The sequence below is a fragment of the Dama dama genome, chromosome 18 (genome assembly GCF_033118175.1).
Source record: "Dama dama isolate Ldn47 chromosome 18, ASM3311817v1, whole genome shotgun sequence".
NCBI lineage: Eukaryota > Metazoa > Chordata > Mammalia > Artiodactyla > Cervidae > Dama > Dama dama.
Window position 1 is genome coordinate 62,914,036 of NC_083698.1, and position 25,188 is coordinate 62,939,223.

General features: G+C 34.6%; 1 protein-coding gene across 1 annotated transcript in view; it reads right to left on the reverse strand.

The window, feature by feature from the left end:
- Nucleotides 1-430: 430 nt before the first annotated feature.
- The window catches only part of ZNRF2 (zinc and ring finger 2), an 86,357-nt gene continuing 61,599 nt past the window's right edge, over nt 431-25,188 (reverse strand). The window contains exons 3-5 of the mRNA XM_061165438.1: nt 11,753-11,858; nt 6,710-6,789; nt 431-3,462 (exon numbers count right to left, since the gene is read on the reverse strand). Coding sequence (XP_061021421.1) covers nt 6,732-6,789; nt 11,753-11,858 — 164 coding nt within the window. The 3' untranslated portion in view covers nt 431-3,462; nt 6,710-6,731. The remainder of the gene's footprint in view (nt 3,463-6,709; nt 6,790-11,752; nt 11,859-25,188) is intronic.

Genomic DNA, 25,188 nt, shown 5'->3' on the forward strand with positions numbered 1-25,188 from the left:
ATTAAATTACAGTCCTTTTTCAACTAAAGGAATATCCTTATGTCTTGCTATAATGTTAAACAACTGCTTTTAAACTCCACTAAATCCAAATTTAGAAAGCAAACTAAACTTTGAAAAAAATCTGGTATTTTCATTAACTCAAGATACGTACTGCAAATATGCTCCCTCAGGCATTTTGGGGCTACATTCCAATAGACTGTTTAGTAGGTGAAAACTGAAATAATTGTGTAATATTCAAAAGAAATAGAAAACTTGCCCTAAGAAACAATCAAAACCTACACAGTATCCAACAGTTAACAACATGACTTTTTAGTTGCTTTGGCTACTACAAAAAATGAGTTAGAGAAACCATTATCTATATTTCAATCACAAACATTACTCTTAAAACGCAATCTATATCTGATTTAGGACCAGGTCTTAAAAACAGAGATTAAGATTATTCTTAGTTTATTTCTCTGGGAAAGAGCCAAAAGAAGACAGAATAATTGTACTCATATACATCCTTACACTCTTTTATACATTCTGGGGGAAAAATATCAGATCAGCATGAGTCAAAATTGGCAATAAACCCATTATAAAGAAAAGAGTGGCACTAAGGTGAAATTTCAGAATATACTGCTTTCTATATACCTAACTGTGATCTTACTTAAAAATGAAGTATTTACAAAGTTTCTAGAAAACTAGAACCAACTTGATAACTAGGGTTTCACTCTTTGTCTCCGTAATATTCAGCTGTCAGCAGTTTCAACTACATGTTCAAACATCTAATGTCATTTTATGTCCTACTTACACTATTCAGTGTCTTTATATAAATTTATAAATATTGTAAGTGACATGCACAATATTACTTATAATATTTTCCAGATTAACAATTTTGACTTTAAATAAAAACTGGAGCATTTGGGCTTTAAAATTTTTTCAATTTCTCAATTCTTTTTTTAAAAAGTCACTGATGGAGACTGAATTTAAAGTTAAAAAAAATGTTACCTTTTGTAAATTTTAACAAAAAGGGATCACTATGAACAAATTTATTAATAAGTAAATACTGTTCTAAACAAATAATCAAGTAGCACTTGACACTGGCAAACAATGAACTTTCTTTTAAACCACAGGAGCTTCTATTGTAGGAGCTACAGCACAGAACCTTATGACAAACAAAGGCTAAGTGAATAAGACTGTGAGAGTATGGTACTGGATAAAGAAGGAGAAGGGATTTTAGGCCAATAAACTTTAAAAGTCAATGAGTACATTATATCAGAAAATCAACTTCCAAGAAAATATCAATAGCTAACTACCACAGCTATAGTAAATCTTTTCCTTTAAGAATGGACTACAAAGTAATTCTTACCATAACAACATACTAGTAGAAAAAAAAATTATTCACATTCTAAGAGGTTTTTCTTGGTGTGTGGGGGTGTGTGTGTGGGTGTGTGTGTGGGGGGGGTGTGTGTGGGTGTGTGTGTGGGGGGGTGTGTGTTTGTGTCTGTGTGTGTGTCAGAGAAAGAGAGATGCACGCGAGAGCAACAGAGGGAGAGAGAGCTGACAAACCTGAAAATGTGAACTAAAAGCCATTCACATTAAGATTTCATGATAACAAAAAATTTAAGGAGAATATTTTCCTTGAGGAAAGCATATTTTCCACAACTGGTTAAAACAGCACCTATGAAACTGTGCCATCAGCTTGTCTCAATGGAGGTTTAAGATTCCTTAATCAACTGCACCATAACAAAAGGCATTTCACAGCATAACTTTAGGGAAAATGTTATCTGCTCTAGAATCACACAAATAGCAATTAGAAATTCTTTTTTAACATTTTTTTATAATACACAAGTTTTTCTGGGTAGCAGCAGTTGCTCCTGTATGTGCCCTTTTTAAAAAAATATGAAACAGAAGCAACAGAACAAGGGAAAAAAATTGAGAAGGATAAGAAGAGCAGCAGTTAAAAAAAAAAAAAAAAACAACTTAAATACATTAAAGAAAGCTTAAAATAAGGAATCAGTACTGTGTAACTCTTAATTATTCCGAGTAAAGTGCACTGCTTAAATTGTTCTCTGATAACATTTTCCCTATGGTGAAAACATGAAATTTATGAATAGGTATGTCTGATACTAAAAAAAAAAAAAAAAAAGACATTCATTGTTGCAGCCCTGATAGCTCTCTTCCAGTATTTTTTAACCATTCAGATGTATTTTGTGGGAATATTTATTCACATAATTTTGCTTAATACATTTCTTTCTATACAAGACTGAATTTAAAACTCTGTAACATTTTAATTATAGTAATAACACATTAATAAATTATAAATTAACAAAATCTTTATGTCTGCTTTAAAAAATCATTTATCAAATGCTAAACTCCAGACTATCTGGAAAATTAAAGATGCAAATTGCTATAAATCTGGCATCCCAATTAAATTCTGATTTTTAAAAGTATATAAAAATGTCCCTCAAATTATTCCAAGTTCCACTCAAGAAAATTTTGTTTTACCCTTTTCATAAGTTATTAAAGTATTACAACCTGCTAAACATTTTACCTAAATGTAGGAAAACTGCCTGGAGATGCAAAGCACATTACATGAAGAGAACAAATAAAAATACCCGTTAAAACAAAGTTATTATAGCTGGCAGCACTTAAAATTGGTAATTATTTTTTTTTAAGTTGCATAGCTGCAAGATGATTCATTGCTGATTACCTGTTGAGCAGTTTTATTTAAAAAGGAAGTAACATATTTAATAAATTGCAATTCAGTAGATAATCCTAGATTTAATTAATTAGAATATTATATGTAACTTGATTTTTTTATTCTTTGGACTGCATTCTGATAATGTTAAACCTTTAATTTACAATAGTAACATACTGTAGCTTGCCTATATAGAAGCCTATTTTCTACTCTTGGGGGAGAAAAAAAAAATCGAAGAACTTGAGATCATGGTCTACATTCAGAGAATGTTTTACTGCTTGATTACATTTCTTGGTTTCACATTTAAGACTTTAATTTTTAAGAAGTAAATTACGTGGTCTTCAATTTAAGAACTGATGAATGCAGGAACATCATATTGGGAAAATAAAGGGTCCCCAAACTAAAAACCAAAACAAATCAAACACAAGTAGTTGTGCAGCCCTAGAGAACTTAATAAAAAGTAAATCAACTTTTAAATCAGTTAACTTTGGCGTCTGAATACAAAATGTTCATCAGTATTACCTATGTAGATGACTACTAAGGGATGTGCAGCATTTTCAAAATCCCTGCGTGTCCTTTATATGCATGTTTGGTACACTGAGTTCTGTGGCAATTGTCCTCTCTTCAGCAGGATTTTTTCTCCTATATGATTGTCCATCTCTGCATTACTGAGTCTCACAGAACTTAGATATCTGGCTGAGTGTGCCTGCATTTTTGTTTTTGTTTTTCCAGAGACAGATCGTATCCTCTTGGTTTTTCAAGCATCTTGAAGTCAAGGAAACCTGTGTAAAAGCAGATACATTCAGCTTAAGCAATGGTCCATAATAGTAACACAAATCAAAATTAAACACCTATTTCCCCATGAACATTTCTTTAGACTGCAAATTTTCATACACTTAGCATTTTAAAAAGCTGATAAAAACCTGTGTTCTGCAAAAGAACAAATCAAGGACACCAAAAGACAAATTAAAGCTTAAAATTGTTACCAAAAAAAAAAAACCCCACAAACAGTCCTTCCCCCTCCACAATACAGACTACAACAGAGTAGAGAAAGTACAAACACATACACATATACACAATTCATTAATCCCTTTTCAAGTAACCCAAAATCTCAAGTTAAAAGTAGTAAATCATCTCCTAACTAATCAAGACCTTAGATATTCATGTATCTGTATTTTAGACTGACTACTAAATTCATATGCTGAAGAGTATCGGTACATGTTGCCTTAAAAAAAAAGTTTTAACAACACCGAATCCTCTTCAAACCCATACACTTTTAATCTAGGACAGTTGAAGAGATAGGAGGATTCATCATTTGACAAAGGCAGTCAGAACAAAGACAAAATGTGAGTTGAGGAATCCCATGTCTATACATTCTTAGAAATGACTCATCATTTGAAAAGACCCATAGAGACAGATTCCACTGATTCACATCCAAACTCAGGTTCCACATTGGAAAAAAAAAAAAAAGAACTAAAGAAGATAGAAGATAACACTGATACACAGGGTAAGGAAACTGAAATGCTGTTTAAAACCAACACACATGATGTTGCCCATGAGATGAGATGCCATGTTGCCACATATCCCATAAGCTCGCTGTGACACGAAAAGAAAGATTTAGCTGATTATACTAGGTAATAACAGATTTTATATCATAAAATTCCACTTACACACAAAAAAGTTTATTGACTAAAAAGACAAATTTTACTTATGGGTGAAAGACTTAGACATATTGCTTTGGTCCATAAAATATGAAATTTCATTCTATTAGCATTGGTGTTAGTACTTCTCTTAAAAAGCTTTTATAATTTTAGCCATAGCGTTACTTTAGTGACCCAGATGTAATGTGACACTGAAGACATTCCAAAGCATCTTCCTCTTCAAAATCCCTTTAACAAAGTGAGATAAAAGCATACATGCATTCATCCTCAAAATATCACTCCCATCCCCTTCTCTTACACAGTAATCTAATTCCAATTCATACTTCAAATGTGTCAAGGTATGATCTGAATTATCTCATAGTAAAAAGGTTCAAAAGCTGACAGTTTAGCCAGGACTTCGTAGTTCACATGTGTAACCCTACTGTTATTAATTAACACAGAGGTCTCAAAGCTGCACCTCTTATTCCAGCTGCAACAGCTGTTACTAAGTTACCTCAAAGCTCCTTTGTTAATATTCTAATCTGTTGCTATTAAGTGATCCTCATTAAGAACAACAGAATTCCTTGAATGTGTTTATTATCACAACATTTCATATTTAAGACCAGGAGTTTACTGAAATAAAAGGAAGTCAGGAGGACAGCACAGGACTAGAACTTAGGATACTATTTGCTCTAGTTTCCTGCCTGTGATCACATTCAGAAAAGATTGTTCTGTGACTACCTTTAGTCTCTGAACACAGAGGCAGTAACTCCTTCCCAAACAATTTCAAGATTGGCTAAAATATTCGGCCTTCATGTAAAACACAATACTTTATACCTTTATATCATTTTGAAGTGACACAAATAAAAAGCTTTTGAAACATAGGAAGTTAGCAATTAACTTATTTCAAAGCTAAATGATGTCATTCAATTCACTTCATGGAAAATTAAAAAAAAAAAGCAATACACAAGTGAGGTTTTGAGGTTTTCATTCAATGCACATTTTCAGAAAATGCAGAATCATGAATAAGCTATGTCAACAGTGCAAAACACATTCTGTATTTGGTTTAAAAATTCTTTTTTTCTGTCTACTGTGTAGACAGGATACACAAATGAAAGATAAAATTGAATGAATGACTATAAAAACAGCTTTCTGAGGAAAATGTTCTCACTAATAACAGCAAAATAGCAAAGAACACAAACTTTGGGTTCAATTACCAGCTCTACTAAGGAACTAGCCATGTGACCTTGACAGGTCAAGTTTCTTACCCTCTCTAAAACTTAGTCTCCTCATCCGCATTATGGGAGTAGTTAAGAGTACTGAGCTCAAAGAATTGTTACAACAATTAGATGAGTTATTAACAGATGTAAAATGCTTAGACCAATGCCTGGTACATTATCAATTCAGCTGCTCAGTCGTGTCTGACTCTTTGCGACCCCATGAACCGCAGCACACCAGGCCTCCCTGTCCATCACCAACTCCCAGAGTCCACCCAAACCCATGTCCGTTGTGTCGGTGATGCTATCCAGCCATCTCATCCTCTGTCATCCCCTTCTCCTCCTGCCCTCAATCTTTCCCAGCATCAGGGTCTTTTCAAATAAGTCAGCTCTCCCCATCAGGTGGCCAAAGTACTGGAGTTTCAGCTTCAACATCAGTCCCTCCAATGAACACCCACGACTGATCCTCCTTTAGGATGGACTGGTTGGATCTCCTTGCAGTCCAAGGGACTCTTAAGAGTCTTCTTCAACACCACAGTTCAAAAGCATCAATTCTTCGGTGCTCAGCTTTCTTTATAGTCCAACTCTCACATCCATACATGACTACTGGAAAAACCATAGCCTTGACTAGACGGACCTCTATTGGCAAAGTAATGTCTCTGTTTTTTAATATAATAATGCAATATAAATGTTAACTAATTATTATGACTGAAGAACTGTAATATATTGCATTACCTAAAAAACATACCTGGGAAGTTAGAGGACGAGTATGGAATTTGATTCTGTTACTAACTACATAATTGTGGATTGTTGGGACAACATGCTTCTTAATGTCATGGAACTTCATTACTCTGACCCTTGGGTTTCTCATCGGTAAAATGGGGTCAGGATAGTAGTTCATGGGGTTTTTGAAAGCATTAAACTAAAATAAGTTAAAGTGCCTTAAAAGTACCAAAATTGTAGAGTTTACTTAATATATTACTCTCTTCAGGAAATCAAGAAAATTTATTTCTTTGTAACTTTTTATGTGAGTTTTCTATATAGCAGCCTAATACAATGCCTGGAACACACACACACCTCAATGACTAAATCAATGAATAAAAACGGTGGTTTAGAATGGATGACTCAGGTAACAGTTTAAAAAGCAATTTAAAAAAAAAAGGGATAATTACCTATAAGACAGGAGGCTGATGCTTAATCTGAAGGGTGCTCAGGGCAAGATCTATTTACTTCAAACCATTCATCTATGCAGCTAGAAAAGTAAAAAACAGAAAAATTGAAACACGTTTAATTATCTATATAATAGTTATAATAAAAATGCTTACTTCTTGACATTAATATCTCTACAGAAAAAGAATTCGATATTTTTAATGATATTTGGCATATATAAATAAAAGGATATTTTTATTACATTCTCATTATTCTAAGAAGGAAATAAATCTTTGCAAAATTATGCTATAATGTACTTTAAGGTTTAAACAGAACCACCATTCCCAAAAGAGAACCTAAAGAACTACCACTTGACCAATATTCAAAGCTAAAGGCCATATCTGGACAGATATTTGTCTTCAAAATAGTTGTTCAAATTTATGCAAATGTCAACCACAGATCAAGCTTTTAAATTTTAATTCTTGACAATACTATATTACATTTTAAAAGACTATATTTATATGGGAATATTGAAAACTTAATTCTATCCCTTTCTTCCAACAATACATGTACAGATACAAATAGATATACCATCATCCATTTATAAACTATCTTAAGAGTTTACAGGAAGTTAAATATTAGGGTGCATATATAATTATCATTATAGATCTGCACTGTTCAATGCAGTAAGTCACGAGCCACATATGGCTATTTATCTTTTATTTTTTTCATTTACTTGTATTAGTTGGAGGCTAATTACTTTACAACATTGTAGTGGTTTTTGTCATACATTGACATGAATCAGCCATGGATTTACAAGAATTCCCCGTCCCGATCCCCCCTCCCACCTCCCTCTCCACCCGATTCCTCTGGGTCTTCCCAGTGTACCAGGCCCGAGCACTTGTCTCATGCATCCAGCCTGGGCTGGTGATCTGTTTCACCCTAGATAATATACATGTTTCGATGCTGTTCTCTCGAAACATCCCACCCTCGCCTTCTCCCACAGAGTCCAAAATTCTGTTCTGTACATCTGTGTCTCTTTTTCTGTTTTGCATATAGGGTTATCGTTACCATCTTTCTAAATTCCATATATATGCGTTAGTATACTGTATTGGTCTTTATCTTTCTGGCTTACTTCTCTCTGTATAATGGGCTCCAAGTTTCATCCATCTCATTAGAACTGATTCAAATGAATTCTTTTTAATGGCTGAGTAATACTCCATGGTGTGTATGTACCACAGCTTCCTTATCCATTCATCTGCTGATGGGCATCTAGGTTGCTTCCATGTCCTGGCTATTATAAACAGTGCTGCGATGAACATTGGGGTGCACATGTCTCTTTCAGATATGGTTTCCTCAGTGTGTATGCCCAGAAGTGGGATTGCTGGGTCATGTGGCAGGTCTATTTCCAGTTTTTTAAGAAATCTCCACACTGTTCTCCATAGCGGCTGTACTAGTTTGCATTCCCACCAACATATGGCTATTTAAATTCATCAAAATTAAAGAAAAATCCACTTGCTTAGTCGCACTAGCCACATTTCAAGTGCTCAACAACCACATGGCTAGTGGCTACTCTACTAGATAAAACAGACATAGAACAGAAAGTTCATGCAGCAAGTTCTAACGATAAACTCTTGAGCCTTGAAGAATAAGTAACTTGCCCAACAGCTAGAAAATTACCCAAGGAGATTTGCTTTTAAAGTGTTGAACATTCTCAGTTAACAGCGCAAATTAACATATGCCACAAAGTTAGATGGCTTGACTAATATGCTGAAGGACAAAATTAATAGTTATCCATCCTCACAGGTTGGTTTGATAGGTAAAACCAATAGATAAATTTAAAAGGAAAGAAGGTAAAAGATCCCATCCACACGATATTCTTACAAATATTTTAAAATAATTTCTGTTGCCATTAAGACTTTTGCTGTCTAAATAAACATGCCCAATTTGACTTACGACACTATTTTCAACTTGCTGTTTGACTCACTTCTGGTTTACCAGAATGCCTCTTAACAACAAAATACTGAGAACTGAACAAAATACGCCAGATGCATTAACAATACTCAGTACATCTTAATGTACAATTCTGTGATCTAAAATGGGCACTATTTTATAACCATGTGATTTCAGTTCATCTCGACAAAGAAAGCATTTAAAATCTCCTCTTCTTAGATAAACTGCTTTGAACCCATTTAAAATATTATATGCCCCTCCCAAGATCCAGCAGGAAATCACTCTCCTGTACTCTAAAACTGTGTGTATGTATTCCAAAATAACATATAGTACTGCTTCCATGTTTTACATATCGAACCTTTGTTATATGTACTGAAAACATTCTGACATCTAGTTTTTAAATTTTTCATAGTATCATGATGCAAAAAAAACTTAAATTTTAATGTAGTCAAATTCTTCAACTTTTCTTTTAACTTTTTATGGAGAAGTTATCTTAGCCCCCAAAATTCCTTGCCATGAGGTTAAGAACATCTCTCTATATTCTTTCCAATACTTTAGACTTTAGTTTCCATAGGCAGTTAATCTAGAATTCTTATTTCAAAAGTATTCAATTATTTTTTCATGTCAATAACTAACTGATTCCAGTGCCACTCAATGAATAGTTTATTCCTTATTATCTTTACTATACTGTAATACCACCTTTGGTTAACATGAATAAATGGAAAAATTGGTTTAACAATCACTTATATAGCATCTATTATTTGCCAGCACTTTCTAAAAATAACTCATTTAAAACCTCAGAACAACTCTATGAAGTTAATACCAGTGCTTCATTTTACAGATTAAGGCAGAGAAAGTAACTTGACCAAGATGATACAATGAATTAGTACAGGGGCTAGGATTCAAATTTTAGGAATGTTGACTCTTTAACAGTCCATGTTCTTTCAGTTCAGTCTCTCAGTCATGTCTAACTCTTTGCGACCCCACAGACTGCAGCACGCCAGGATTCCCTGTCCATCACCAACTCCTGAAGCTTGCTCAAACTCATGTCCATCGAGTTGGTGATGCCATCCGACCATCTCATCCTCTGTCGCCCCCTTCTCCTCCTGCCTTCAATCTTTCCCAGCATCAGGGTCTTTTCCAGTGAGTCGGTTCTTCGCATCAGGTGACCAAGTATTGGAGTATTAGCCATGTTCTTTACCTCCATGCAATGCTGAATCTCCATTTTATATGCATGAGTGTTTATGGACTCTATTCGTTTCCACTTACCTGTCTATATTCTTTTCCACACCACATTAAGAGTCTTACAGTGAATCTGTATAGGATAAGTACCCCCTCCACCACCACCCAGGATCACTTACTTCTTTACGATTGTCTTGACTATTCTTGACCCTTTGCTCTTTTGTCCATATACATGTAAGAATCAACTTGTCAAGTTACATGAAAAAACTAGTTGAGATTTGATTGAAATAGTATTAACTACATAGATTTGGAGTGAAGTGACATCTTTATGATATTGAGTTTTCCCATCCACAAAATCGTATGCCACATATTTATTTTAGACCTTCCATAATATCTTTCAGTAATGTTTTAAAATCTTGAATATCTTTTTGTAAGATTTATTCTTAACAAATCTTATTCCTGTTGCACTTTGCTATTGCTTTTTTCATCTCTAACCTAGTGTGTAATTTTTTCCCTCAATTTTTTTCTTCTCTGATCTTTGTTTCCTTCATTTCCTGCTATCAATTTTCTAATTCAGATAAAAACTTAAGACTATTGATTTCCAGTCTTCCTCTCCACAGTAACACAAATCTTGCAAGGATCACTCTAGAAAAATGCTGAAAAGGTTTTCACTATTATTCAGAATATTTTCTAAGTTCCATTATGATTTCTTTGATCTGTAAGTTACTTAAGAGTATGTGTGAAGATCATTTATCTTTTGTCATTGACATCTAACTATGCTCAGAGAACAGAACAGCTTTCTGTATGGTACCAGCTTTTTGTGGTTTACTAAGACCTGCCGTGTGGCCTAGTACATGACCAATTTCTACAGTATTTTGTATGTCCCTGAAAAGAAAATGTATTCTCTAAATTGCTGAGTGTAGATACATCCATTCATACTCATGAGAGCAAATCTGTTCACTGTACTGCTCAATTTTTCTAGGTCTTAACTAGTTATATGTATGCCTGTTTGACTCAAGAACTATATTCAAATTTCCAATTACCATGATGATTTCTCAATTTTTTCTGACCATTCTACATATTTTACTTTGAGACTGTGTTCTTTGGTACACAAAGAATGAAGTTTTATATACTATTATCATCATATAATACTAGTAATACTTTTTTCAATAAAGTTAATTTTGTCCAATATTAATTTAGCTTTGTCAGTTTTATTTATTTAACATTTGCCTGGATATGGTCTTCTATCCCTTTAGGTCCATATTGTTCTGTGTCCTTTATATTTAAGTGTGCTGCTCATCAACAGCATATTCCAACCTTTTGTTTTCACCTGGTTAGTTTGCCCATTTGGATTTATTATAATTACTGATATTGGATTTATTTTTGCCTCTGTTTTGGTACTATTTACTATTTTCTCCAACCTCCACACTCTGCTTTTACATAAAATTCCAAGTTATTTCCACTATTGCTTTTCAAGTTATAGTTTTCTGTCCTTTTTGTAGTTTACTTTAAATCATCTTAAATCAAATTTTTCCTTGTTGCCCTAAAACCAAAACACTTTATCAGAAACCAGATGGGCTCTGGAGTCAGAGAGACATGGCTGGAATCTCAGTTCTTTCATTTATTACTAGCCATGTGACCATGCCCCCCAGCTTATTTCCTCAACTGTACAAGACTGTTGTAAGGCTTACATAAGATAACCTATTCAGGAAGCTATGGACAATACCTGGGTCATAGTAAATGCTTAACAAATGGTAGACTTTGAGATGCAAACAGATTTTTATTCCTAACAGGGAAAAAAAAGGCCTTTTTTTGGAGAGGGGGGCAGTTTCGATGAAGAAGAAACCTTTCAGCCCTAACTACAAAATTTGAAACTTTGAGAAAGGTCTTTTAGTCTAATATCAATTTGGCTAACATAAAAATAAACTCACCCTTTATGATATATGCATAGACAAGGCAGTCGTGCTATAGTATCTCCCTGCTGCAGTTCTTCAAGGCATATTGCACATTCCCCAGCATCTTTACTCAGTACATCCTCTGAGAAAAAAGAAAATGCATTTAGGACAATAGAACTGAAAGAATTATGTGAATGCTAACTTATAAAGAGTGGTGTCTGGCATATTTTTGTCAGAAGCACATAAAATTCACCATTCATAAATCAGTAAACAATGTTTACCTTTACTTAGTGTCTCTCAATTTCATTTAGATTTCACTGAGGCATTACAGTTAATACAAATAGTATACAATCTTCCAACTCGCAAACAACTTTGCTATAAAATTTTATCAGTAAGTCCATTATTTGTAATTTAGAATTCATCCTACTAACCAATATTAATCTCGTGCCCAAAGGTCCTTCCCTGGTGGTTCAGTCAATAAGGAATCTGACTGCAAAGCAGGAGACTGCCTGCAATACAGGAGATCCCCTGGAGAAAGAAATGGCAACCCACTCCAGTCTTCTTGCCTGGGAAATCCCATGGACAAAGGAGAGGAGCCTGATGGGCTACAGTCTATGGGGTTACAAACAGTTGGACACAACCGAGAGACTAAACCACCACCAAGCTAGGTCAAAAAAGTATAGAGAGTATAACGTGGTAGAAAAGACATTAAAATACTATTATAAGTTTTAAAATTCTAAAGTAACAAAACTGCATAAGTTAAAGAAATCATCTTGAATACAGGGCTTTAAAAAAATATGCTTAATTCAAGAACATACAAAACGAGGGAGATCAAAGCTTCTGTGTAGATTCGGAAAGGGTCTTTTGGAAACGAGGATTTCAGACACTGGGCTCAACAACTCTTAATCCCAGACACCAATTAGACTCACTTGCAAAAGGCCCTGCAGGATATTTTAAACACAAATACTACTGTGGTGAAACCCTTTATAAAGCAAAATTTCCTTTTGAAAAAAAAGAAAAGCAAACAAACAAAAAACCCACCAAGGTTTTCTCAATTTATGTTTTATACTGAGAATTTAAATTATATTTTAGCAAAAATAAATAAATAAATAAATTATATTTTAGCATTAAATTTTAATTTTTAAAAGGATCCTGCCTAAAAGTACATTAGTATATGCTTTGTGACTCTTTTTAAACAAGGAATAACTAAAACATGCCATTACTTTAGAATATGGAGAAACTTAATAAGTTCAGAGAACACAAAGCAAAAGCAGGAACATGCAATATAAATTTATATCACAAATAGATAAATTACTGCTTTGGAAATAAAAATCAAACAAGCTAAAAGGGAAAAGCTGCATTAATCTCTCCCTAAATGCTTAAACACAGACCAATGCAGGTAAGTTTCCTAATAGTTCCTTTTAGAAAAATCCATTCTATAAATAGTTTCCCCTTTAGTGATTCATTTTGAGACAGCACATTAAGAGGAAATATAGCTCTATTTGGTCTGTAGAAAGGAAGGTACCAGCAGATGATTTACCCATTAGGCTAGAGAGGGTAACAGGGCAACTTCCACAGCAAAAGGAAAGGCCTTGGTAAGAAGGTATATGCTCTCAGAATTTAGTGAATATGACAGAGGCATTTTAGCTAACTATTGGGTATCTCACAAGCTAACACATTATATCAAAGATTTAACCAGAAAAAGTTTTCGGCAAGTGGAACTGGGTAAAGGGAAAAATGCTTATTGACACCCACCTATAAAGACCTACACACCACCTTCTGGAACTAAGACCCCCAAAAAGATGTCCTTTTCATCATCAGGGATTGGAATGCAAATATATTAAGTCAAGAGAAATCCAGAACAACAGGCATGTTTGGCCTTGGAGGGCAAAACGAAACCACGCAAAGACTAACAGTTTTGTCAAGAGAACACGCTGGTCATAACAAATACCCTTCTTCAACAACAGAAGAGATGATTCTACACATGGACACCACTGATTTGTCAATACCGAAATCAGACTATGTTCTTTGCAGTCAAAAGACAGAAAAGCATTTTACAGTCAGCTAAAACAAGATGGAGATGACCGTGGCTCAGATCATGAGCTTCTTATTGCAAAATTCAGACTTAAATTGAATCAAGTGAGAAAACCACTGTCATTCAAATATGACAAACATCAAATCCCTTATGATTATACAGTGGAAGTGACAGACAGATTCAAGGGATTAGATCCAGTAGACAGTGATTGAAGAACTATGGACAGAGGTTTGTAACACTGTACAGAAGGGGGTGACCAAAACCATCCCAAAGAAAAAGAAATGCAAGAAGGCAAAATGGTTGTCTGAGGAGACTTTACAAACAGCTTAGGAAAGAAGAAAAGTGAAAAGTAAGGGAGAAAGGGAAAGATACACCCAACTGAATGCCGAGTTTCAGACAATAGCAAGGAGAGATAAGAAGGCCTCCTTACATGAACAATGCAAAGAAACAGAAGAAAATAATAGAATGGGAAAAGACTAGAGATCTCTTCAAGAAAACTGGCGATAACAAGGGAACATTTCATGCAATGGACAGAAACGGCAAGGACCTAACAGATGCAGGGACCTAAGAGATTAAGAAGAGGTGGCAAGAATACAGAGAAGAACGATATAAAAAAGGTCCTAATGACCTGAATAACTACAACGGTGTGGTCACTCACTTAGAGCTGGACATACTGGAGTGTGACATCAAGTGAGCCTTTAGGAAGCACTACTACAAACAAATTTAGTGGAGGTGATAGAATTACAGTTGAGCTATTTAAAGTCCTAAAAGATGATGTTGTGAAAGTGCTGCATTCAATATGTCAGCAAATTTGGAAAACTCAGCGGTGGCCACAGCGCTGGGAAAGTGTCAGTTTACATTCCAAGGCCAAAGAATGTTCAAACTACCATGCAATTTAGCTCATTTCATATGCAAGCAAGGTTATGCTCAAAATCCTTCAAGCTAGGCTTCAGCAGTATGTGAACGGAGAACTTGCAGATATTCAGGAGTTCCAGAAAAACATTTACTTCTGCTTCACTGACTATGCTAAAGCTTTTGACTGTGTGGATCACAAAAACTGCACAAAATTATTAAAAAGATGGGAATACCAGTCCACCTTACCTGTCTCGGGAGAAATCTGTGTGTAGGTCAAGAAGCAACAGTCAGAACCATTATGGAACAACTCACTGGTTCAAAATTGGAAAAGGACTATGTCAAGGCTGTATGCTATCACCCTGCCTATTTTAACATATGCAGAGTACATCATGCAAGATGCCAGGCTGAATAAGCACAAGCTGGGATCAAGACTGTGGGAGAAATATCAACAACCTCAGATATGCACATGATATCACTCCAATGGCAGGAAGTGAAGAGGAAATAAAGAGCCTCTTGAGGGTGAAAGAGAAGAGTGAAAAAGCGGGCTTAAAACTCAACACCAAAAGAACTAAAACCATGGCATCTGTTCCTATCACTTCATGGCAAATAAAAGGGGGAAAAGAGGAAGCAGTGACAGATTTTATTTTCTTGGGTTCTACAATCACTGCTGATGGTGACCGCAGTCATGAAAATAAAAGATGCTTGCTCTTTGGAAGAAAAGTGAAAGTAAAAGTGTTAGTTGCTCAGTCCTGTCTGACTCTTTGGCGACCCCATGGACTGTAGCCTGCCAGGCTTCTCTGTCCATGGGATTCTCCAGGCAAGAGAACTGGAGTGGGTTGCCATTTCCTTCTCCAGGAGATCTTCCCAACTCAGGGATCGAAGTCAGGTCTCCTGCACTGCAGGCAGACTCCTCACCATCTGAGCCATCGGAGAAGCCCAAAGGTATGACAAAACTAGACCGTGTATTAAAGAGCAGAGACATCACTTTGCCAACTAAGGTCCATACAATCAAAGCTATGGCTTTTCCAGTAGTCATGCACAGATGTGACAGTTGGACCATAAAGAAGGCTAAGCACTGAAGAATTGATGCTTTTGAACTGTGGTGCTGGAGAAGACTCTTGAAAGTCCCTTGGACTGCAAGGAGATCAAACCAGTCCATCCTAAAGGAAATCAGTCCTGAATATTCACTGGAAGGACTAATACTGAAGCTCCAATACTTCAGCCACCTGATGTGAGAGTTGACTCACTGGAAAAGACCCTGATGCTGGGAAAGACTGAAGGCAAAAGGATAAAGGGGTGGCAGAGGATGAGATGGTTGGATGGCATCACTGACTCAATAGACACTAATGTGCGCAAACTCTGGGAGACAGTGGAGGACAGAGGAGCCTGGTATTCTACAGGTCACGGGGTTTCTAAGCGTCGGACACAACGTGGCAACTGAACAAGAGTCTTCTCAGTTTTCTTTCTTGATCCTGGAAGTCCCAACCACTACCCTGTCCTCAACTGCAACCCCAATTCTTTTCTCTTCTTCTTGATCTGTTTTTCCTTTATTGTTCTGAACAGCCTTCCACAAACAGGGAACCAGTTTAATGTAAAGCACCCAATTAGTGTTAACTGCTATACTGGGACTCACAAAAGTCATCCCAGTGGCTCAGACAACATCACAAACCTATACGTTAAGTCAGCCTGCACTATAGAAATTACCTCACTCTCAAGAAACCCAACATCAACCACAGTTGTCCAATTCAGCTTTAGCTAGCCTACTTTGTCCTAGAAAATACAACCTTCTAGTTTTATAAGGAAACGCCCATCTTTCTAGCCAATCACGTCCTGTTCTTGCAGTGCCTCTTGTAAGACCCCATAAAAGTCACTTTTACCCTAAACTCCCTGAGGAGGTGCTTGCTAGGCATTGTAGACCCCAGTCTACAGATTGTTTTCCCTTGAGTAAAAGGATATCAAACTTGTTACTAAGTTTTTTAGTTTTGCCATTTGATATGAGGATGATAGCAATGAAAACAAAGAGAAAAAGATCTGAAGGAAACACTAGAAGATCATTGTACAATTGTATAATTCCAAATGAATGTATATTCTCACCGCTTAGATTTTTTTCCACCACCACAGGGATAACCACATCGTAAAATGAATCTACGTCTCACAACTAACTACAAAAATTAACCATTTCTTTTTATCAAGCCTAAGACATTACATAAAATGTCTTATATGACATTATATAAAATGGGTTTTGTATTTCACTGAGTGAGTAAAAAATGCTCCCACTAAACTGTGACATAAATCAATTTTAAGATACATCTTTTTCAGAACTTTACAATTTTTAAAAAGTATGCCTTAGATTTGATGGACTAGGCTGTAAAATTTTCTACCTTCTAGAATACATTAACAACACATCTAGATTTAAGTATAAATGAACTAAAAACTCAATTAACATAAATTAGACCAGCTTTTAAAAAGTAAAATGTATTGCCATTTTCCGTCTAAATCTCTGTAACACATTCTCAGCACCAAATAAAAGTAAGTAGAAATCCACTAGCTGCAAGCTTCCGAACTCATTGTTGACACAAATATAAATGTCTTACAATACTTTTATGCAGACCTATGACTACCAACTCTAATTGCAACAGGTGTTAAAAATCTTTGAGTTGGGAAAAGTTTAGTATCTTAAAAGGCCTTGGCTCTCCTGCTTACAAGAAAATTTATAGTATAGCAAAGACAAATCCAATATTCATATAACTGACAGAATAATATATATTTTAAGAATATGATGACATGCTTTGCAGTTACTAAGTTAAAAAAATCTTTTTACTTTAATCTAGAATGACATATTAACATCAGTCATTTTAATCAGAAGGTCTCTAAGCCCAAGTAATAAAAAATATGCAGAACTGTATTCTCTGTGTTAAGAAAGGTATACCTGTACATACAAGAACATTCCAAACACATTAATTTCAATGCAGAAGCAGCCCAATATCCAATGTAAATGGCTTCTAATGAAATGATACCTGCTCAGAAAATTAAAAGGTGTTAACTAACATACTACACCCACTGCCCAACTGCATTTTGATAAGTCACTCTGAGTTCACTCTCACTGCAAAACCTCACAGTTATTGCCTCAAGTAACAAATACTTAATTTTCACATTTGAAAGACTCATTTCCAATAGAATCTGTCTTTATATATTTGAAGGCATTTTTTATTTTTGAAAATTCACGATGCAATGTCTGAAGGTTTTCTACAGTATTCCCCGCTCCTACCCCATTATGACATTCTATTTTCATTAAAAGAATTTTTCAGCTTAGCAATGAGATACATGCAGAGTTAACGAGAGCCTAGAAATACTACTAAATCCAGGAGACTGAACAGCCTTTAAGAAAGCTGGGAAAAGATTATTAAAAGTCTTTAACCAGTCAAAACATTCATGAAAAAACCATCTCAAAAAATAAGGAATCAGTGTTTTAGGACTAGAATATCTTAACGGCAGACGACTAACCAACCAAAATAAAAATGAGAAAAGCAGAGAAGGGAACACAGACTTAACTACCATGGTTTGCTTGTGTAATCCCCTTCCTCACAGCACTGATCAGGGGAGAGATACTCAAGATTGTGAACATGAAACTAAATTTATGTTGCTTTTTCAAAAGTGTTGTCGATGTCCAACCTAACATCTAGAGTCAGTGTACTGCTTATCAGTCAAATTCTTTGATTTATTCACATGGTCTGCGCATTAATTCAGAAATGCTGATACAGGAAAAGAAGAATTAAACTGGGAAGACAGCAATGATTTTATCAAGAAGTGGGCACCAAAATTACTTGGGTTTGTATTCTCTCTCAACACAAGGGAAAAAAAAAAAAGGATTATATATACCTGGGCCCCATCCCTAGAGATTCTGAAATGTACATCTGCTTCAGAAAAACAACTGCTATCAAGGAAACACCATGTTGAGGTAGAAAGAACGTTAAGACTTACAGTTGCAAATAATATGAATTTCTATTCTCACTATTAGGTACATAACCTCCAAAATGTTGGTCAACTTTGAGTTTCCTTTTGGATATACAGATGAAGCTTTAAAGAATCTTATATAAAAATTTTAAGCTATAAAAACACTGTATAAAATATTATCAGAAAAAACTTAATGGACTTCTCCAAAAACAAAGTTGGTCATTTTTCTTTTTCTCCCCATTCTGGTATCCTAGTTGTTTCAATTTTATAAAATGTTGTAAATAATCCCATGGCCAACAGACACTTCTACCAGATACTCTAGACCTAGTCATTTCTAGAGACCTTTTATAACTCCAGGCTGGGAACAACTCCATACAAACAATATTGCCTAATTAATTTTTAAATGTCTTGGCTTCATTCTATATTTGAAAGTACTATAAATGTCCACTTTATTACATGCTTTTAGACATATTTAAGTTTTTTATTAATCCTACTACGTAGCTAAAATTACCTCCATTTTACAGATGAGGCTCAAATAAATTAATTTACCAGAAGTTACTACACTAGTAAGTCCTGAGGTCAGGATTCAAATTTAGGCTTTTTGGCCTTTTTACAACTTCATCAATTTTGGTACAAGAAACAATTTCACTTTAAGAGTATAAATACAGAAGGAAACTATTTTAGACAACTTTAGGTTTGAAGTACTAAAGATTAGTGTGGCTACCTATTTAGATTAGAGGAAGCATGCTCAAGACTGATCATATGCTTTATCTTCTGGAATTAATAAACTGCCATAAAAACTGTTAACAGAAATGAGCTCACATTTTACTTTCTTTACAGAATAGAAGAACAGCTCTGTCCAATATAACTTTCTATGATGACAGAAATAGTCTTTTATCTATGCTGTCCAAAACAGTAGCTACTAGCCACATATGGCCTGAAAATAGGACTTTAAATGTGGCCAGTGCAAAATATGAAACCTATATATTTTAATATAGTAGATAAGGAACATACATTTATAAACTAAAAATTTCTGTAAATTGTTATTTTACTTACAGCCTCAAGCTCTTAATTTGCATTGCCCAAAGAAATTACTTAAAATTCAAGCAGCCAAATATGCAAAATTAAAATATGTAGCAAGTACAAGCACATATCCATATAGTTATTGCAGATCAAGACAACATGAAAAAAAGCACACAGCCAAAATCCTTTGGGGGAGGGGGAGAAAAAACAACAAATAAGACCAAATTTGTTAGAGCCAGCCAACAAAACTCCATGCGAAAAAGTCATAATCATCACAACTTTATTTTCAGATCAAGCATCCAAAGGTATATATGATCTTTTCAGCAAAATACAATGCCAAGCACTATTATGGATCAGGCATTTTACCTGAAGACTTATTTTTTGTTCTTGAACCCTCAATGATAGCAGTAGAAAACAAAAGCAGCTGAAATGTGAAATAATCCCTAGAAAAATCAAGAATTAAAAAAATTCACAACATTAGTAAGAAGCAATTACTCAAAGAATGAAAAACTGGGGCTCACAGGGTTTATTAATAAGTACTTTCAGATATAAAGTTATATCTAATGGAGTTTGAAGACGTTAACATAAACATTCTATATTATAGATCCATGAGCTGCTACTGTATTCAAATACGGTATCATAAAGGGAATTAGAAATTATATTTAACAAAGGGAAACAGTCATTTTCAGTGTAAAATTAATATATCACTAAAAACATGGGAATAACCTTCACTAAACTGTCTAAAACTCAAAATTTGTGGTCAGGGTCAACTTTTATCCTTTTTAGACATTTATTTTTCTGGTTCAAGGAGCAATTGCTGGCTTCCTCTGCCTAGATGCCATTGACATTTACTGCATAAGTGCCTTCTTTAAAAATAATTGAGAAATGACTAAACACCTAGTCGCTTTTCATTTGCATTGTTAGAAACTTACTTTAAAATTAAGACTATTCTTCAAGAGACAGAATCTGCAACTCTTCTGATGACTTGGAAAAATGTATACTCTTGAGATTTTCTGAAAATGGACATCTGGATCCTTCTCCAACAATATATTAGCAAAATAAAACAGAACCCAAACTATACACTCTAGAAAGTGAAACAGACAAAAACAACACTAACTAAATACTTATAGATTCAGTTTCCTTGGGTATTTTTGTTTCTAACTTGCCTAAGAAAAAGCTCAGGATTAAGTATTCTATAAAACCAGACACCTAATAAGCTATAAGAAGTTTTACAAGTCATCTAAGAAATTTCTAAATTATCAAATTACTTCCCAATCTTCATATCAAATTAAGATGACTTTCCTTTACTCTCTCCCTATCACAAATCGCTGATTTGCTACCTCTAAATAAATGTTTACTTAAATGAGTTGTCCACATTGATACCCTGGTTTCTCTTCAGATCATATAAATGAGTTGTTCACATTAAAAAGGGGGGAAAAAACACAGAAAAGAAAAAAAAAACTGAATATATAAAAATAGAATAAAATACACTTTGAACTAAAGTTTCAAGTTTGTTTTTGCTTTGAATCAATGCAAAGAGAAAAACATCAGTCCTAAAAAAAACAAAAGCTGATTTTCAGACTTAACTTATGATTGTATACTTTCAAATTATATTAATGTATTCAATTATAAAGCAGGCTTTAATGGCAATAACAAAAGTCAAACAACCTGGGTAATACAATGTAGCAAATTTTTAAAAAAGATGTTATATAGACAGTTCTAGGTTCAAATCCCAACTCTGCAATGGATCTAGGAGTAATGGGGATAACAATATCTACTTCACAGGGCAGTGGTAGGAATAAAATAAGATAAAATTCCAACACTGCAACAGATCTAGGTATATAATGGGGACAACACCACCCACTTCACAGGGCAGTGGTAAGAATTAAAAAAATACCTGTTAAATGTCTAGAACTGTACCTGGCAAGGAGCAGGTATGTTTTGAATACTAGTTATAGGACTACTGAGAAGGGACTCTTCCTCTGAGCTTGTTATCTCCAATTGAAAGAAATGATGAAACCTGCTAGACCCGTCTCTCAAGAGTATTATGGAGATCTAATGAGAACGTAAGTGGAAGACCTGAACTTTGGACAACACACAAAATTATTTGAACTTCGTTTTCTTCAAATAAATTGTAAGTCTTAACAGCTATATCTCACACACTCTAATATTGATAATTAAAAATTGAAGAGCTAATGTAAAAATGCTTAACTCTAAATATTGGCTAAATTAAACAAAATTCCATTTACTATCATATTGAAACTGAAAAATGTCACCTCAAATGGCATTTAACAAACATATTATGTCAAAACTATTATCTATTTATGACATAGGAGTCTACCTATCATTCTGTTAGAATGAATTTGAGAATGAGTGTTACAATGTGTATGAGTACGTACTGCTTTTATTAACTGAAGCTGGAGTGTGATGCTCCTTCCCTTCTGCTTCCTCCTTAGTCTATGAGGAGGAAGGAATTAGAAGGTGGAGTCTTAATCACTAGACTGCCAGGGAAGTTCCTTGGTTTTCTTGTTTTCATTTGTTTTATTTTTTCATTGGCCCAACATTTTTGATACAAACAAACAAAAATAGAGTCTGAGCCAGATGTGGCCAATACTTTGCTATCTCTGTATTCAAGAAACAATAATATAATTCCATGAGGAAGGGAACCTTGTAGATTCTGCTCACTCCAGCACGTAGCATGGTGTTTTGCACAGTTACTGCTTGAAAAATGTTTTTTGAACAGCTAAGAAAACAGAAGAGCTCAGAAGACTAAAGCAAGCACCAAGCGACAAATGAACCAATGGAGAGAGAGAACACCGCAAAGTCAGAGGGCTGGAGTTTTGGTGACTTGGGCACTTAGTTTGCAGTCTGGTGACTCAGCTGAGCTCAGACCTTTTTTTTTTTTTTTTAGTGTACTGACTTCTTTATCCAAGTGGTTCCTATCAGCCAATCAACCAGGAAGCACTAATACATGCAGTTTGCCAATAAATAATAATAAGTTGATTACAATTATGGGTAGAGAGTTATTAAGTACTATGCATACACAGGAGAGAGATTTTAAATGTCCACTCCACCAAGATAATAAAGCAAAGTGTGAAACTCACACATACCTGGAAGAAAAAGGAAGGTGAGAACCAGTATTTCTCACAATAACAGTCAGGCAATACTAACAACTCAGAGTTTTTCTGGATCCCCTTATACTCTGCTACTAAATGACTAAATATTGCAACTAAATTACTTTTAAAAGAACAAAAAAAGCCCTGTGAGAAAAACCCTGGAGAAACTAAATCTAGACTCATCTGAAAATTAATGTAATGAAACCTCATGAAAATCAAGCAAGGGCAAATGTAAAATGCTTTCTTCAAAAAATTGTTTTAAGGAGAGGGGAAACACACTGATACTGAAAGAGGTTTCTTTCTTTCTGCTCAAATTTCACCAATCCTTCAGCTGCCCAAGGCAACTTCAGCACCTGAGTGAATCCCATTAGAACAAGGGGAGAAGGCTGCTCTGATGGTGAAAGTACTACTCAAAGAAAGAAGCTACTGAGTTGGGCTGAGGATAGAACTCCCTCTGCACCCAAGAACTGGGAAACTTTTTCCCTCACAGTTTTAAACAAAAAGGGCTAGTGTGCACCAAGCTTATGACCACAAGATTCACAAGAGAAGAGTATCTTGCATTCTATCCTCTTCTATTTGAGAAACAAGTGTGATCTGTATCTGTGCTAACATTATACAACAGAGAAAATTCAGAAACTAAGTACACACAACAGTGCGAATGAAGGTGAACCAAGCTAAAAAAATGAAAGAGACACTTCTCATAAACTCAGAACAAACGAGTAAATGGAAGTAAGGGAGGTGATGACTTTACAAGTAGAAATTCCTAGAAGCATTAATACTTCAGAGGAAGGGAAATGGGTCAATGCAGAAAACTAAGTCAGTAGTCTAGAATAAATATCATGTAAATAAAAAACAAAAATCATTAACAAAGACATAAGAAACAGAGGATAAATCCAGGAGCTCTTATACTGAAATTACAGGAATCACAGGAAGAGAAAAAGGAACAGAGAAAGAAATAATAATCAAAGAAATACTAGAAGAAAATAATCCCCGAGCTGACTAAAAATCTGCATTTCTAGACTGAAAAGTCTTATAAAGTCTCAATTAGAGATGGGAGTAGAGTGAAAAAACACTTCGATAGATGCATCCTGGGAACAAAAAGAGAATTTTAAACCTTCAAAAAAAAGAAATTAATCTGTAAGCTTCCAAATGGAAAGAACAGGCAAATTAAGATGAAAGAACAATGAGACCCAGCAAGACCTCACATCTGTAATACTGGGAATAAGAGAAGACCACAATTTTACAAACTTAAAGGGGAAAACAATTAATATATCCTATATTTAGCTAAGATAGTAATCATACATGACAGGAAACAAGAAACACCTGGGAACCCAACAGCTCACTAAGTATATCATCCATGTAAGTCTACGGAAATTATTCACAAAAATGCTTTTAATGAAAAAGAAAATTAAAATAAGAAGAAAACCCTCAACATACAAAAAGAGAAAATTAAAGAGTACAAAAAACAGCAGCGAGCAGTGAAATATGTAGAAATAAAATTTAAATAGATAACACTGTGACTGAAACTGCAACATAACAAAGGATTTTTGAAACAGAAGCAAGATCCTGCCAGTGTAAATTTAATATGTAATATAGGATGTAAAGTCAAAATTATTTCATAATATCCAAGAGTTGGAGATAGAGGGGAAGGTGAGTAGGAGACAGGAAAGTGAGCAAGAATAATATATTAGGTGGATGAGCACAAAGAAAACTACTAAATTTTGATAGAATAAAACAGAAGTATATGTTTAAATATATATATATATATATATATATTAAAGTAAGGTAACCAACAAAGAATGAAAGATTTATAGTGAAAGTTCTGAATTAATTTGGAAGAAAGGGAAGGAACTCGACCAATCCAGAGAAGACTAGGAAGAACCACCAGCTATACTGTAAACATATGTGTGCTGAACGGTACATCGTATAATATTTATCTAGCTTCAAAAAATCAACTTATTTACCATGAATTAAAAAAAAAAAAACAAAAAACAGGGAAAGATAGGGAAGCAACTGTCCTAGAACACATGTCAAGATATAACAGTTGAGGAATGAAAATGAAAAAGAGGGAAAAAACCTACTACAAAAAGAAGTTGAAACTAGAAAAAAATGGAGCACAAGAAAAAAACGACATTCCTGATATCACAGGAACACAAAGGATCAAAAGTGAGAATAAACTGGAAATGAAAATAGCTTTAATAATTACAGAAGATGAAAAAAGCTTTAATAATTCACTATGAAAGACAAAAAAAAAGGAGATCCCATCACATACCTATAGTAAAAAATAAAACTCAAGAAAACATCACAGAAACAAAACTAGATCTGACTCTATATACTTAAGGGCATACTGAATCCTAGAAAAAACTAATCATGAAAAATCAATGCTATTTAATATATACTCTACTGTATTTTTGTCATAAAAAGTGGAATTCTTTACGCACCTTGGTAAAAAGAATGTCAACTCTAAGAAAGAGGTGAAATCAGGTTGG